Genomic DNA, 17,711 nt, shown 5'->3' on the forward strand with positions numbered 1-17,711 from the left:
GTCAAAACATATTGATACAACAGTAGCTAAGATGGGGAGAAGTCTGTCCATAATAAAGCGTTACTCTGCATTTTTAACAACACTATCAACAAGGCAGGTCCTACAAGCCCTAGTTTTGTCGCACCTGGACTACTGTTCAGTCATGTGGTCAGGTGCCACAAAGAGGGACCGAGGAAAATTGCAATTGGCTCAGAACGGGGCAGCACGGCTGGCCCTTGGATGTACACAGAGAGCTAATATTAATAATATGCATGTCAATCTCTCCTGGCTCAAAGTGGCCAGCGGGGACTGTGAAGAGACATAAACACAGGCACAGACACACACAATAACATACGCACTGCACTATGCACACACATACATACACATGGATTTTGTGTTGTAGATATGTGGTAGTAAAGTAGGGGCCTGAGGGCACACACTTAGTGTGTTGTAGATATGTGGTAGTAAAGTAGGGGCCTGAGGACACACACTTAGTGTGTTGTAGATATGTGGTAGTAAAGTAGGGGCCTGAGGGCACACACTTAGTGTGTTGTAGATATGTGGTAGTAAAGTAGGGGCCTGAGGACACACACTTAGTGTGTTGTGAAATCTGATGTGAATGTTTTGGAGTGTTTTTAAAATTGTATTACTGCCTTAATTCTTCTAGACCCCAGGAAGAGGAGCTGCTACCTTGCCAGCAGCTAATGGGGATCCATAGTAAATACAAATACAATCACAATCCATGTCTCAAGGCTTAAAAATCTACACTGATTGTAGTGGTTTTAACAGTGACATCATTTAGGGATCATAGCTGTCACCTGGATTCACCAGGTCAGTCTATGTCATGGAAAGAGCAGGTGTTCTTAATGTTTTATATATTCAGTGTATTCTGCAAATCAGTTTCACAAAAAATGGATAACAATTCTCCATCCCACAGATGGTTATGAGTAAGGTCCCAGTCAAACACTTTTTTAGTGATTCTGTGTTCTGGCATATTTATCAGTCTGTTCCATAGATGTATCATGTCACTTTTTGCCTAACCACACATGGTTCCCAACCCATATCCCCACAGATGGCCAGGTTTGGAGTCAGTTTGATACCATTCCACTTATTCCACTCCAGCCTTTACCACAAGTAGGTCCTCCCCAATTAAGGTGCCACCAACCTCCTGTGGTGCACACCAAGAAAGCAGCAGATGACTCTGTTTTAAACATTGTTGCAATTAGTGCATACTTTGGAACCCCAAACCCCAGCTGCATAGTCCATCCCTGGACACACACAGGAGTTTTAGCTGATCATTTTGTTTAACACTGACCCCAAAGCTTAACCGGCAGAATCTGCTAGCGATATTATGGCATCTTCAAAGGGCATGTGTTCATCCAGAATGAAACCAAGGACCTCTATACCAGGCAGTGTCAGAGGAAGGCCCTAAAAATTGTTTAAAACTCCAGCCACCCTAGTCTTAGACTGCTACCGCACGGCAAGCAGTACCGGAGCACCAAGTCTAGGTCCAAGAGGCTTCTAAACAGCTTCTACCCCCAAGCCATAAGACTCCTGAACACCTAATCAAATGGCTACCCAGACTATTTGCATTCCCCTCTCCCCATCTTTTACACTGCTGCTACTCTCTGTTATCATCTATGCATAGTCACTTTAATAACTCTACCTTCATATACATATTACCTCAACTAACCGGTGCCCCCGCACATTGAGTCTGTACCGTGTGCCCCCCTGTATATAGTCTCGCTATTGTTATTTTACTGCTGATCTTGAATTACTTTTACTTTACTTGTATTTCTTATTCTTATCCATATTTTTTTAACTGCATTGTCGGTTAGGGGTTCATAAGTAAGTATTTCACTGTAAGGTCTACACCTGTTGTATTCGGTGCATGTGACTAATAAAATTGTATTTGATTTGATATTTATAGAGCCCAGTGTACAATAATGGGGTTGGACCAAAACAAAGGTTGTGTGCACTTCACTGCACACCTTTCTTTCTGAAATGAACAACCTGGGTTTTCTCTTGATTTATCGCCAGTCTCAATTTAGTTTAACAATATTCTAAATATTCTGGAGGTCATCTAATGTCTCGGCAAGGACAACTGCACTACATGACCAAACGTATGTGGACTCCTTCTTGTCACGCATCTCATTCCAAAATCATGGGCATTAATATGGATTTGGTCCCCCCTTTGCTGCTATAACAGCCTCCACCCCTCTGGAAAGGCTTTCCACTACATGTTGGAACATTGCTGTGGGGACTTGCTTCCATTCAGCAACGAGGATTAGTGAGGTTGGGCACTGATGTTGGGCGTTTAGGCCTGTCTCGCAGTCAGCGTTCCAATTCATCCCAAAGGTGTTCTGTCAGGTTGAGGTCAGAGCTCTGCAGGCCAGTCGAGTGCTTCCACACCGATCTCAACAAACCATTTCTGTATGGATCTCTTTGTGCATGGGGGTATTGTCATGCTGATACAGAAAAGGGCTTTCCCCAAACTGTTGCCACAAAGTTGGAAGCACAGAATCATCTAGAATATCATTGTATACTGCAGCATTATGATTTCCTTTAACTGGAACTAAGGGACCTAGGCCGAACCATGAAAAACAGCCCCAGACCATTATTCCTCCACCAAACTTTACAGTTGGCACTATGCATTCGGGCAGGTAGCGTTCTCCTGGAATCTGCCAAACCCAGTTTCGGCCGTTGGACTGTCAGATTGTGAAGTGTGATTCATCACTCGAGAGAACGCGTTTCTACTGCTCCAGAGTCCAATGGCGGCAAGCTTTACACCACTCCAGCCGACACTTGGCATTGTGCATGGTGATCTTAGGCTTGTGTGCGGCTGCTCAGCCATGGAAACCCATTTCATGAAGCTCCCGACGAACAGTTGTTGTGCTGATGTTGCTTCCAGAGGCAGTTTGGAACTTGGCAGTGAGTGTTGCAACCGAGGACAGACAATTTTATGAGCTCCAGCACTCGGCGGTCCCGTTCTGGGAGCTTGTGTGACCTGCCACTTTGCGGCTGAGCCGTTGTTGCTCCTAGACGTTTCCACTTCACAAAGGGCACTTACAGTTAACTGGGGCAGCTCTAGCAGGGCAGGAATTTGATGAACTGACTTGTTGGAAACTGACTTGTTGACGGTGCCACGTTGAAAATCATTGAGCTCTTCAGTAAGGTCATTCTACTGTCAATGTTTGTGTATGGAGATTGCATGGCTGTGTTCTCAATTGTATACACTTGTCAGCAACGGGATGAAATAGCCTTTTATACACCTGTCAGCAACTGGATGAAAGACTATTTCATCCCCTGTCAGCAACGGGATAAAATAGCCAAATCCACTAATTTGAAGGGGCATCCACATACTTTTGTACATATAATGTATATCGTCTCTATGGGGGTGCCACAGGGTTCAATTCTCGGGCCGACTCTTTTCTCTGTGTATATCAATGATGTTGCTCTTGCTGCGGGCGATTCCCTGATCCACCTCTACGCAGACGACACCATTCTATATACTTTCGGCCCGTCTTTGGACACTGTGCTATCTAACCTCCAAACAAGCTTCAATGCCATACAACACTCCTTCCGTGGCCTCCAACTGCTCTTAAACGCTAGTAAAACCAAATGCATGCTTTTCAACCGGTCGCTGCCTGCACCTGCATGCCCGACTAGCATCACCACCCTGGATGGTTCCGACCTAGAATATGTGGACGTCTATAAGTACCTAGGTGTCTGGCTAGACTGCAAACTCTCCTTCCAGACTCATATCAAACATCTCCAATCGAAAATCAAATCAAGAGTCGGCTTTCTATTCCGCAACAAAGCCTCCTTCACTCAAGCCGCCAAGCTTACCCTAGTAAAACTGACTATCCTACCGATCCTCGACTTCGGCGATGTCATCTACAAAATGGCTTCCAACACTCTACTCAGCAAACTGGATGCAGTCTATCACAGTGCCATCCGTTTTGTCACTAAAGCACCTTATACCACCCACCACTGCGACTTGTATGCTCTAGTCGGCTGGCCCTCGCTACATATTCGTCGCCAGACCCACTGGCTCCAGGTCATCTACAAGTCTATGCTAGGTAAAGCTCCGCCTTATCTCAGCTCACTGGTCACGATGGCAACACCCATCCGTAGCACGCGCTCCAGCAGGTGTATCTCACTGATCATCCCTAAAGCCAACACCTCATTTGGCCGCCTTTCGTTCCAGTACTCTGCTGCCTGTGACTGGAACGAATTGCAAAAATCGCTGAAGTTGGAGACTTTTATCTCCCTCACCAACTTCAAACATCAGCTATCTGAGCAGCTAACCGATCGCTGCAGCTGTACATAGTCTATTGGTAAATAGCCCACCCTTTTCACCTACCTCATCCCCATACTGTTTTTATTTATTTACTTTTCTGCTCTTCTGCACACCAATATCTCTACCTGTACATGACCATCTGATCTTTTATCACTCCAGTGTTAATCTGCAAAATTGTAATTATTTGCCTACCTCCTCATGCCTTTTGCACACATTGTATATAGACCCCCCCTTTGTTTTCTACTGTGTTATTGACTTGTTAATTGTTTACTCCATGTGTAACTCTTTGTTGTATGCTCACACTGCTATGCTTTATCTTGGCCAGGTCGCAGTTGCAAATGAGAACTTGTTCTCAACTAGCCTACCTGGTTAAATAAAGGTGAAATAAAAAATAAAATAAAAAATCAGCATACAACAAGATGCCCAGGAATATATCCACAACTTCATCACCAAGTTTAGCATGTTTGATTTGTAGGGCTAAATCATTAAAATATATATTGCAAATAAAGTGAATGAGAGTAGGTCTCCCTGCTTTACACCGTAAAGGGTTGGAAACCAGCCAGTCCTGAGGTCAATGAGCTGATCACAGTAAGACTTTGATGGGATCATAGAATCTCCCATCAATTACCATTTGAATTAGTCTAAAAGCAAGGAGGTCTCTATTCACCCAATCAAAATTGAAAATATGTTTTATGATGTGTTAACGCTATGTGTGTGTGTGTGTTCCAGTGCTGTGTCGTGTGTATGTGAGTGCTGATTCGTACCTGTGTGTTTACACACACTCTTTGCTGAGCGTGGCAGAGCTGCTGAGGATTGTGGGTCAGAAGATGGACCGACCAGAGGAGGACATGGTGCTGATGACACACACACCTACTGGAGGTACACACACACACACTGAAGGCACACACACACACACACACACACACTGAAGGTACACACACACACACTGAAGGTACACACACACACTGAAGGTACACACACACACTGAAGGTACTCACACACACCCACTGAAGGTACACACACACACACACACACACACTGAAGACACACACACACTGAAGGTACTCACACACACTGAAGGTACTCACACACACTGAAGATACTCACACACACCCACTGAAGGTACACACACACACACCCACTGAAGGTACACACACACATACCCACTGAAGGTACACACACACACACACACCCACTGAAGGTACACACACACACACACACTGAAGGTACACACACACACTGAAGGTACTCACACACACCCACTGAAGGTACTCACACACACCCACTGAAGGTACACATACACACACTGAAGGTACACACACACACACACACACACACCCACTGAAGGTACTCACACACACTGGAGGAGCACACACACACACTCCTTTTCACTCTCCCCACTTTTCTCTCTCACTCTCCCCCTGTAGAGAGGAGGATGTTACAGGCTGGTCAATATGTGTATTCTGAGACTTTGACGCCACAGAGCAAACTGATGGTCTGTCGGAGGGACCTCACACATATTATGGTAATTAACACCCAGATTACAGTTACGAATAATTTGATTGTGGTCATTCACTGACAAATGGTATTTATTTTTTAAACAAAGGCTATAGGGGACCTCGATTCAGCTTACCTGGGGTGGGGTGTGTTGCACTACTAAATCAAATCAAACTCAAGTATTTGAAAGACAAAAAAAAACACTTACCTACTCTTAACGTGCGTGTGTGTGTGTAGGCCCCTCTAACAGACAGTGAGCTGAGTAGGAGAACAGTGAGGTTGCTGGGTATCAACACCTGGGATATGGCTGCTGTTCTCACACAACTGGACTGGAACCTCTTCAACTCCATACACGAGGTAACACACACACACACACACACTCACTGGAGGAACTTTACTACACACTCACGCATACACATACACACTCAACTCTCTGTCTTTTCCCCCCTGCAGCAGGAGTTGGTGTATTCTACAATGAGCTGTAGTACCGGAGGCAGCCACCGGGAGGGGCTATCTGTATTGCTGCAGCGCTGCAACGAGGTCCAGCAGTGGGTCATGTCTGAGGTCCTGATGTGTGTGTCACTCAACAAACGAGTCCAGCTGCTCAAGAAGTTCATCAAGATTGCAGCGCAGTAAGAGAAAATAAATAAAAAAGAACACACACACTTTAGACAATCAAACACACACACACACACATGGGGACACACACACAACTAATCCCTGTTTTGTGTTATGTAGCTGTAAGGCCCAAAGGAACCTGAACTCAGCATTTGCCATCATCATGGGACTCAACACAGCAGCCGTCAGCAGACTCAACATAACCTGGGAGGTAAGTGTGTGTGTGTGTGTGTGTGTGTGTGTGTGTGTGTGTGTGTGTGTGTGTGTGTGTGTGTGTGTGTGTGTGTGTGTGTGTGTGTGTGTGTGTGTGTGTGTGTGTGTGTGTGTGTGTGTGTGTGTGTGTACTCTGATGGTGTGTATCTGTTCCATACGTTTACTTTCAGAAAGTTCCGGGGAAATTCAAGAAGATCTTCTCTGAACTGGAGCTGATCACAGTAAGACTCATTATCATTGGTTTAAAGTAATGTTTGTCTTGATAGGCTGGTGGAAAATAGTTAGGAGAAGGTCATGAATTAAGGAACAAAATATTCTGAGACTATTGGTGTATCAGTCTCTAGGTTCAGATCCACTTGACCCTAAGCCTAACCTCTGACCTCTAACCACTAACCTTACCCTGACTCCTAACCTCTCCTCGTTGTCTCTTCAGGACCCGTCTCTGAACCATAAGGCCTACAGAGATGCCTTCAAGAAGATGAAGCCTCCTAAGATCCCCTTCATGCCCCTGCTGTTGAAAGACATCACCTTTATCCACGAGGGAAACAAAACCTTTCAGGACAACCTGGTCAACTTCCAGAAACTGGTGAGTCATGACATGTCTGTTGTGTGTGTGAACGTTTGTCTCTTTGTTTAATAACCGTTATCATGGTGACTGACTCTCTTCTATGCCCCGCCCCCTCAGCACATGATCGCCGACACAGTGCGTCTGATTCGCCACTGCCAAAGCGACCAACTCGGTATGTTGTCTCTTTCTGTCTCTCTTTCTGTCTGTCAGTGCCTGTGTTTCTGTAATGTTGTTCTGTTCAGTCTCTGCTGGTGAAGTCATACAGCTTCAGTGTTTTTGTCTGTGTGTGTGTGCGTGTGTATCTGTCTGTCTCCTAGGTAACGAGGTGGTGGGGAGCGACAGTGCAGAGGTCAGGGCGAGCGTTCACTACCTCCACATCATCGACAATCAACAGACACTGTTCCAACTGTCACACAAGCTGGAGCCTCGCGCCTGAACACACACACAGAAAATACACTTTGTGTTGAAGGTGCCATGCAAGCCACCGGCTCTTAGCCAATCACAGTTCAGCATCCTGATTCAGCCAGCCAACCACAGAGCTGCACACTGAGACGGCATTCAGACTGAAAATGTATATCTGTCAACCTGATTCAGACTGTTTTTCTATGAAGGTCAAACTTTGACGTACGACAAAGACCAAGGAGAAGACAGACAGCCATTCTTTATTGTTCTGTCATGAATACTGTTTTTAAGCTACTCTCCAGAGGATTTTGTACAGTTACTGAGATTGTGTTTCTGGTCTTAAGTTAACAGTTAGTTTCATTGTATATTAATTATCCTCAGTAGGGAAACAGTCAAAAGACTGTAGATAGTAACTGTTAGTATATGACTGGAAATCATGCAGTAGACGTACAGCAGATGTATACTGTATGTGTTCAGGCCACATGGTGAGATATGCCTCTGGATGACAGTGGCAAATGTCCGGATGGGGGAGAGATGCCATATACAGATTACACACATCCCTTTTTATTTGTATCTGTAGAAACCACAAAGCCCTCATAATTTCTGCTCCTGTCATACCACAACATAAAGGTCCTACTATTACACATTGTTATTGGGCGTTAATACCACGGTATTATAGAGATTATTATTATTACATTGTTATTACACTTTTACTGACTGAAGAGCTGTTTTAATGCCTGTTACACACAGATTTCACTAAGCAACATTGCCTTGGTTCAAACCCAGTCAATGCATTCAACACTGATAAAGTACATCACTGTTAAGGCCTGGTGTATTCACACTGACTGATCAAGTACATCACTGTTAAGGCCTGGTGTATTCACACTGACTGATCAAGTACATCACTGTTAAGGCCTGGTGTATTCACACTGACTGATCAAGTACATCACTGTTAAGGCCTGGTGTATTCACACTGACTGATTAAGTACATCACTGTTAAGGCCTGGTGTATTCACACTGACTGATCAAGTACATCACTGTTAAGGCCTGGTGTATTCACACTGACTGATCAAGTACATCACTGTTAAGGCCTGGGATATTCACACTGACTGATCAAGTACATCACTGTTAAGGCCTGGTGTATTCACACTGACTGATCAAGTACATCACTGTTAAGGCCTGGTGTATTCACACTGACTGATCAAGTACATCACTGTTAAGGCCTGGTGTATTCACACTGACTGATCAAGTACATCACTGTTAAGGCCTGTGGTATTCACACTGACTGATCAAGTGCATCACATGTACAGTGTTCAGGTGTGTAGAAGCAGGGCAGTAGTGCTATATAACTATTTATTGTAATATTTTGTTTATTTATATTTCTCTACAGAATGTGACAGTCCTGTGTGCCATATCACTCCGGAGCTGTATAAAGACAGACCTCGGTAAAGATTTGCAGGACATATGTGTAAATACATTGAACTGTGTCCAAAAAGGTTTGCTGGTTGAGCTGAAATGCTGGAATGTTTAAAACAGGAGACTAGGGAGTGGAGTTGGTCCAGTGATTGTTACTGTCCTATGTGATTTCAAAATGGGGGGGAAGAGAAAAAAGACGAATGAAGAAGAGACAGAGGGGTGTTGTTGTTTTCTTGCCATGATGATGTAAAGTTCTGTTTTAAAGAATGTTGTTGTTTGCATGACGTGACAACCCCACCAGATCACAATGCAAGATGACACTAAGAGTGTGTCCCAAATTGCATCCTATTTCCTATATAGTGCATTACTTTTGACCAGAGCTATGTGGCCCTAGTCAAACGTAGTGCACTATATAGGGAATAGGGAGCTCTGGTTAAAAGTAGTGCACTATATAAGCCAGGGAATAGTGTGCCATTTCAGATTTGCTCTAAGGCTTTATACCACCGTAATATTGTTGATTTGTAAATATGCATAATGTTATTATGATGTTTGAGATGTAATTATTTATCTGTTTAAAAGGTAGGCCTACATTCCACAATATGTCTTCATACACAGCGGGAGAAAGGAAAGGGCAGAGCAGTATGTTCCCTGTCCCTAACTGCTGAAGCCACACGTCTTTTCTAAAGAGAGGTTTACTACGTCAAAGTTTTACTGGAGATTATGTATGAATAAATTAGAGCTTTTATGTCATAATAAACATTGTGTCGATGGTCACTGTCTCTGAATATTATCAGAGAGATGGAGGAGTAGGAGAGAAATGATAGAAGAGAGGAAAGAAAATAATAAAATAAAACAGCTGTTTCTCATTTTCACTTCTCATTAAGCGTGGGGTGACATCACCACTGCCTCCCTGTGCATATATTACAAACCCTGTCATTTATTTTAGTGGAAGACAAGTCTTGAGCTCAGGGGGCTAATTGGTGGTGGTGGGCGTGGAGAAGGGGGAGTGACAGAAGAGGGAGAGTACAGCTTCTGCAGGGGCGGGCCATTCAGAATGTGTAATAGGCTATGGAATTTAAAAATAATAATGATAAAGGCAATAATACCATCATCATGATATCATACATATTTGTTGAAGCAGATACAGTGCATTTGGAAATAATTCAGACCCCTTGTTCTAAAATTGATTAAAACATGTTTTTCCCCTCATCAATCTACACATAATGACAAAGCCCAAACAGGTTTTTAGACATTTTTGCTAATGTATAAAGATATGTAAATTTGCTATTTTTTAAATAAGTATTCAGACCCTTTAATCAGTACTTTGTTGAAGCCACTTTGGCAGTGATTATAGCCTCTAGTCTTCTTGGGTATGACGTTACAAGCTTGGCACACCTGTATTTGGAGAGTTTCTCCCATTCTTCTCTGCAGATCCTCTCAAGCTCTGTCAGGATATATGATGGGGAGCGTCGCTGCACAGCTATTTTCAGGTATCTCCAGAGATGCTTGATCGGGTTTAAGTCCAGGCTCTGGCTGGGCCACTCAAGGACATTGCGTTGACTTAGAGGTGTGCTTAGGGTTGTTGTTCTGTTGGAAGGTGAACCTTTGCCCCACTCTGAGGTCCTGAGCACTGGAGCAGGTATTCATCAAGGATCTCTCTGTATTTTACTTCGTTAATCTTTTCCTCGATCCTGACTAGTCTCCCAGTCCCTGCTGCTGAAATACATCCCCACAGCATGATGCTGCCACCACTATGCTTCACTGCCATAGGCATGGTGCCAAGTCTCCAGACATGACGCTTGGCATTCAGGCCAATCTTGGTTTCATCAGACCAGAGAATCTTGTTTCTCATGGTCTGAGAGTCCTTTGGGTGCCTTTTGGCAAACTCCAAGCGGGTTGTCGTGTGCCTTTTACTGAGGAGTGGCTTCCGTCTGGTCAATTTACCATAAAGGCCTGATTGGTGGAGTACTGCAGAGATGGTTGTCCTTCTGGAAAGTCCTCCCATCTCCACAGAGGAACTCTGGAGCTCTGTCAGAGTGACTATCGGGTTCTTGGTCACCTCCCTGACCAAGGCCCTTCTACCCCAATTGCTCAGTTTGGCCGTGTGGCCAGCTCTAGGAAGAGTCTTGGTGGTTCCAAACGTCTTATATTTAAGAATGATGGAGGCCACTGCGTTCTTGGGGACCTTCAATGCTGCAGACATTTTTTGGTACCCTTCCCCAGATCTGTGCCTCGACACAATTCTGTCTCTGAGCTCTACGGGCAATTCCTTTGACCCCATGGCTTGGTTTTTGCTCTGACATGCACTGTGAACTGTGAGACCTTATATAGACAGGTATGTGCCTTTCCAAATCATGTCCAATCAATTGAATTTACCACAGGTGGATTCCAATCAAGTTGTAGAAACATCTCAAGGATAATCAATGGAAACATAATGCACATGAGCTCAATTTCGAGTCTCATAGCAAAGGGTCTGAATAGTTATGTAAATAAGGTATTTCTGTTTTATATTTTTTATAAATATGCAAACATTTATAAAAACCTGTTTTCACTTAGTCATTGTAGGGTATTGTGTGTAGATTGCAGATTTATTTTTGTTATCAATTTAGAACAAGGCAAATTGTGGAAAAAGTCAAGGGGTCTGAATACTTTCTGAATGCACTTTATGATTTAACATAGATTTTTTCAATTTTGTTTTGGAAAATCCTAAACATGTAGGCGCCAAATGTTTCCAGATGCCACTTTGCTATTACTTCTTTGTTGCAGTCACTGCAGTACAGTAGTTGGATTGAAAAGCTTGAAAAGCTTATTTCTCGGGACAGTGAGATTCTGCCACACCTACATTGTCTTTTTGCCGCGAAACTGGGGAGAGGGCGGGACTCGGGCTGTTCCATTATGTATCCGGGGGAGAAGGAGAGTAACTCCGAGCAGAAACTCAATGTAATAATGATATTAAAAATCAATTCACTCTCATGGCCGTCGTATAACGACTTCTAAATACAGGAAAAGTATTCTGGACTCACAAAATCAAGTTTGAAAACATATTTGAACGAAATTCAAAACTCGACTGCACACCTGACTTTAGAGACAAGTACATGAACTTTTTTGACCATTCATTCTGTTGTGTGAACTGCATGTGAACTTTGAGAGAAGGAACATTCGTCTCTCAAACGAGTTAAAATGCCGTTATCATCAAAGGTAAGTGAGGTTTAACAGTTGCAGTTGTTATATCTCCACACGGTACAGCCAGAATAGGACTGGCCACCCCTCAGAGCCTGTTTCCTCTAGGTTTCTAATGAGTTTTTCCTAGCCACTGTGCATCTGCATTGCTTGCTGGTTTGGAGTTTTACACTGGGCTGTTTAGCCTACAGAACAGCCCAAGTTTTTTCTGTTCCAAACACTTCGTAAAGTACAAGGTTGCATACAAAGTAACGTCAATTTAACTAGCTGCCGAATATGCATCAACTCACCACGTAGTTTATTCTTAATGTTTGTCCATAGGCTACCAGAGTGAGGACAGACATTTTTCGGAATAAACGTTGGGAGTGAAATAATCCACGCCCTACCCGGTATCTTTATTCTGCCACTGTGTATGCCTTGTTTGTTGGCAGCCTTGTTATTTACGACGTTTTTGCAACAGATTCCTGTTGGAACGTTCCACAAATTATACCCACCTCAGTCCAGGGTCCTTTATAAGGCCCTTTGGCTTTACTAAGCCTAGGCTAAGTCAAATCATAAAATGTCCAGGTCCTTATTTTATAAGGTAAATTTAATTTATATCTACAGCCTATCATAGAAATCAGTGCTGTATTATTTTAATATTTATTTATTTTTACTTTTTATTTAACTAGGCAAGTGAGTTAAGAAAAAAATCTTATTTTCAATGACGACCTAGTGGGTTAACTGCCTATTCAGGGGCAGAACGACAGATTTGTACCTTGTCAGCTCAGGGGTTTGAACTTGCAACCTTCCGGTTACTAGTCCAACGCTCTAACCACTAGGCTACCCTGCCGCCCCAAGTTTGAGACGTGTAATAGGAATGCATTTGGTCTCTTTACATTTTTGTTAGTGGCCAGCTCTTTGACTCATTACTGAACTCATTACTACACCTCCACCATAGACTACTTTCTGGAAAGGACAGTGTGAAAAGGGTATTATATGTTGGTGTAGCTTTAACACAGATGAATAGGGGGAAATAGCGGAGTTAGTTATACAACTATCTTTGGCTTTAATCTGTTGTCTGTCCTTCAGACCCCCAGGGCCCTGTCGGCCATCTTTGAAAGTCCCAGTGATGATGAGGACTTCCTGGGTTTTGCAATGTCAGTGCCCAGTGACAGCGAATCAGACGACAGCAGGGACAGCCTTGACTCTGGGAAGCCGGTGAGTAGCTGCCAATCTTTACCACACACACTACAATCCTGGTTTACTTAATTCTGCTACAGTCAGTTAGCGATTGAAATAATCCATCCATCTTTCTCTCTCGCTTTTCAGGTTGTGCATTTCAGGTCAAAGTTTGTGACCGCAGAGTTGGTAAGTCTATTCAGACAGTGAGGGGGAGGGTTTTGAGGGCTTTGGTGAGGAAGAGAACAGAGGGTTCAGAAGCAGGATGAAGGCTATGGTATTGAGACCTAACATGGCATCTCTTTTCTACTGTTCTCTCCAGTGGTATGTGTGTATGGGGATGCTTGGTTGTACCATGACTCTTCTCTCCTGTTTTCCGTCGCTCCAGTGCGTAGCGGAGGAGAGTGATGAAGACACAGGTTTCTACTCCGAGGGGGAGGAGCCAGAGACACACACAAGGAGGAGTCTCTGTGTTGCCTTTAGGTGAGTGTACGAGTGTTCAACTGTGTGTATGTGTCTCAAATGGCACCCTATTCACTATGATCCACTGCGTTTTGAATACAGTTGAATACTCTGCTTCAGGTTTCCCACCAAAAGACTCTCTGCCAAGAAAGGGGAGGCACCAAAGAAACCCCAGCCAATCACTACCGCCACTCCGAAGAGGACAACCAATGAAAAGGAGCATCTGAAAAGGGGTGTGTCTCAGGTGTCCCGTGGGATGGTGACACGGGGTCAGAAACAGCCTCTAAAAAAAGAGGAGGAGGTTGAGTCTCCAGTTCTAAATAAACGAGCCAAGAACATCCAGGAGAACAAGGCCATGGTACATAACCACTGACCAAGGTTGTGTTCTGTAGGCGGTTACACTACTGAATACAACCCTGCTATCTACTTTCTCTCTTGTTATTATTGTGTATATTAGAAGGGTTTTCTCATCCTGTGTTATTATTGTTGTCCTTCAGTTGGCCAAGCTGTTTGCTGACCTGACCAACATGGCTGAACTCCCCCCCTCTACCATGGTGAGTTAGTACATTTGACTTGGGCTAATGGAATTGGTTCATATTGTGCATGTTTCAGATTAATTTACCACAGTTGGACTGGCGGAATCTGTAAATCACCTTGCTTCCCAAAGATAGGCAGCACTGCAGCTAGTCTTCTTCAAACTGATCCCCTGAAACACGCAGACTTTCTCAGGTGACTTCTGGGTGTTGTAGTTCTCACTGGGGCATTGTGGGTGTTGTGTTCCAGAAGAAGAGGCGTGTGAGTGAGAAGCCGACCCCTCGTAGACGAGGTGTGCATGAGGGGGGCGAGAGGAGGAACCCATCGCGTGCGGCCAGACCGCCAGAGAAGTTTGGGGTGGAGGAGCGGACTACCTCACCTTCACATAACAACAAATCTGTGAGGACTGTCTGTGTCAGGAAACTACTGGAGGTACACAAGGGCACACATGACTTACATATGCTTGTTCACACACACATTCTTTACACAGGTAACTCTTGATCATTGTGATTGAACAGGTAGATGATGATGATGATGATGATGTGTGTCTGTGTGTGGCCAGGTGGATGATGAGCTGAGAAGAAGTGGGAAGAAGAGGAGGGCGAGCAGCGGGAAGAGGAGGAAGATTATACATGTGAGATCAGTCGATGAGATCACGGAGGAAGAGCTGGACAACGTGGCGGAAGGCGCCAAAGACAAGATACTGGACAAGGACCACGTAAGAGACACACACACAGCAAGGCTTTTATAATTGTCTCTTTTCATCAGCTGCTCAGTTCTGCTGTCTATCCATCTGTCCTGTGATAGAGATGGAACTGGTGTGTGTGTTCCAGGGCAGCACTTGTCATCAGTGTAGACAGAAGACTCTGGACACCAAGACGGTGTGTCGTAGCGGAGTATGTTCAGGGGGCAAAGGTCAGTTTTGTGGGCCCTGTCTGAGGAACCGCTACGGAGAGGACGTACGCTCTGCCCTGCTGGATCCAGTTAGTACACACACAGCCCTTGACCTATACCCCATCAGTACACCAAAAATATTGTTTTATCACTAAATCCATGTGTTTCTCTCTCTAAGGACTGGGAGTGTCCTCTTTGTAGAGGTATCTGTAACTGCAGTCTGTGTCGACGGAGAGAAGGACGTTGTGCAACAGGACAACTCGTCCATTTGGCTCAACACAAGGGCCACAGCAATGTCCAAGATTACCTGGAGAGGTAGGTGCAGTGGTGGAAAAAGTACCCAGTTTTCATACTTGTGGAAAAGTCCCGATAGAAAATGACTCAAGTGAAAGTCACCCAGTAAAATACTACTTGAGTCAAAGTATTTGGTTTTTAATATACTTAAGTATCAAAAGTAAGAGTATAAATAATTTCAAAGTCCTTACCAGATGGTATGATTTTTGTGTTTTTTATTTTGGAGTAGCCAGGGACACACTCAAACACTTGGACATCATGTACAAAAAAGCATTTGTGTTTAGTGAGTCCTCCAGATTAGAGGCAGTAGGGATGACCGGGGATGTTCTCTTGATAAGCGTGTGAATTGGATGATTTTCCTGTCCTGCTAAGCATTCAAAGTGTAATGAGTACTTGTGGGTGTCCAGTGGTGTAAAAATAATACTTGAAAGTACTACTTATGTCGTTTTTATGGACAACTTTTACTTCGCTACATTCCTAAAGAAAATAATGAACTTTTTACTCCATACATTTTCCCTGACAGTAGGCTACTCTTTAAGTAGGCTAACCGTTAACATGTTGAATGCTTAGCAGGACAGGAAAATGGTTCAATTCATGCACTTACTGTATCTAGAGAACATCCCTGGCCCTCCCTACTGCCTCTGATCTGGCAGACTTGCTAAACACACGTTTTGTAAATTATGTCTGAGTGTTGGAGTGTGCATCTGGCTATCTGTAAATAAAATGGTGCCGTCTGGTTTGCTTAAGATGTATATTTAACCAAATACTTTGACTCAAGTAGTATTTTACTGGGTGACTTTCACTTCTACTGGAGTCATTTTTTATTAAGGTATCTTTACTTTTTACTCAAGTATGACAGTTGGATACTTTTTCCACCACTGTGGGTGTCAGTGAAAATGTATGGAGTAAAAAAATAAAGTACATTATTTTATTTAGGAATGTAATGGAGTTACCCCCAAAAAATACTTAAATAAAAAATACTTTAAAGTACTACTTAAGTACTTTACCACTGGGTAGGTAGTATGTGTGTTTTAATTTGGCTGTGTGTTTGATTGAGCTAATAAATGTTTTAATTAAAAAATGTCTACTTTTCTTTCTCCACAGCATCCAAAAAGATCTTCGAGCCTAGAGACAAGACCAGACAAGCAGACAGCTCCCCTGTTGGTCAGGACAGACAATTACACCCTGGAGGCCCAGAGGGAGAGACCCAGCAGACAGAGGGTGTGTCTCAATCTCTCCTTTCTCCTGAAGTTTACACTCTTCTACTTCCCACAGAGCATTGGATTTGCATGGGCTAAAGGGAGTTGCCACCAAATTTCTTGTACCAGTCATTTCCCTACAAATCAATGGATGGAAGTGAACAAGTGCACACTTTGGGCAGAAGGAGAGATAATTAGGACGTGGTCATACTGACACACAGAATTGTTCTGCTTTAGTACTGCCACAGTTCACTCAAGTCCATTTTGGATCTCTAGATGGTCTAGAACAGTGTTCCTCAATGACTGCCACGTCCTTCTAACACCCTATTTAATCACAGTCATGTTCAGTAGGGAGACAATGTTTTGAAACAGGAGGTAGTACCTGACATTTTCCAGTAAGAACATGTAATTACCATTTATTGTTGCAAAATATTTTGCTACGGTGTACACCACTGAATATGACCCAGGAAAACCATAACTTGTGGATCCCTACAACTAAAAAGATTGAGCAACACCGGTCTAGATGGATATCTGTGGTTCCAAGACTGTTTACACAGGCAGCCCAATTCTGAAATCATATTTTTATGCAACAGCCGTCAGGCAGTGGAGTTGAACTTTTTATTAGACCTTGGATGTGTCGGAGGGTACAGACAACCACTGTTAAATTCAATACCGTTTTAATTTGGGGAATAATGTTTACGCACCGATTATTATGCTAAATTAGCATAGTTTGAGTTTACACCTATTTTACCACTGCATCCCTAGTAGTAAGACATGGTTTACCTTTTACTGAAAGGAACAGAACATATTCCCTTGATTATAGACCATAGCCAATCAAATTGGACCTATGGGATGTATAGTGTACTGTTTACTACACTGTTTTAATGTTTTTTTTCCTTCTATATGGAGTTAGTTTTAAGACTGCTTCTGAAAGTGGACACTACGTTAGTTGAATCTGAAATAAAGAACTGAAGTTCAAATGTTTACTAGT

At 43.5% G+C, this 17,711-nt stretch overlaps 2 protein-coding genes across 3 annotated transcripts in view; both read left to right on the forward strand.

Moving 5' to 3' along the window:
- rapgef5a (Rap guanine nucleotide exchange factor (GEF) 5a) overlaps positions 1-9,770 on the forward strand; it is a 70,939-nt gene extending 61,169 nt beyond the window's left edge. Inside the window, exons 17-25 of the mRNA XM_031793183.1 lie at positions 5,012-5,161; positions 5,710-5,807; positions 6,017-6,136; positions 6,233-6,411; positions 6,518-6,608; positions 6,781-6,831; positions 7,044-7,196; positions 7,296-7,350; positions 7,496-9,770. Of these exons, the coding sequence (XP_031649043.1) occupies positions 5,012-5,161; positions 5,710-5,807; positions 6,017-6,136; positions 6,233-6,411; positions 6,518-6,608; positions 6,781-6,831; positions 7,044-7,196; positions 7,296-7,350; positions 7,496-7,614 (1,016 nt within the window). The 3' untranslated portion in view covers positions 7,615-9,770. The remainder of the gene's footprint in view (positions 1-5,011; positions 5,162-5,709; positions 5,808-6,016; positions 6,137-6,232; positions 6,412-6,517; positions 6,609-6,780; positions 6,832-7,043; positions 7,197-7,295; positions 7,351-7,495) is intronic.
- Positions 9,771-11,825: 2,055 nt separating this feature from the next.
- Positions 11,826-17,700, forward strand: LOC109907301 (cell division cycle-associated 7-like protein). 2 transcript variants are annotated; one of them, XM_020505191.2, is made up of 11 exons: positions 11,826-12,194; positions 13,248-13,376; positions 13,488-13,526; positions 13,726-13,820; positions 13,920-14,157; positions 14,297-14,353; positions 14,583-14,765; positions 14,896-15,051; positions 15,167-15,316; positions 15,406-15,542; positions 16,626-17,700. In XM_020505191.2, the coding sequence occupies exons 1-11, from the start codon at positions 12,177-12,179 to the stop codon at positions 16,648-16,650; spliced, it is 1,227 nt and encodes a 408-aa protein (XP_020360780.1). In that variant the 5' UTR covers positions 11,826-12,176; the 3' UTR covers positions 16,651-17,700. The 2 variants fall into 2 exon arrangements, with proteins under 2 accessions (XP_020360780.1, XP_031649044.1); XM_031793184.1 differs by having other exon boundaries at positions 11,845-12,194; positions 14,586-14,765.
- The last annotated feature ends 11 nt before the right edge of the window (positions 17,701-17,711 follow it).

This window comes from Oncorhynchus kisutch, linkage group LG17 (assembly GCF_002021735.2).
Source record: "Oncorhynchus kisutch isolate 150728-3 linkage group LG17, Okis_V2, whole genome shotgun sequence".
Lineage (NCBI taxonomy): Eukaryota > Metazoa > Chordata > Actinopteri > Salmoniformes > Salmonidae > Oncorhynchus > Oncorhynchus kisutch.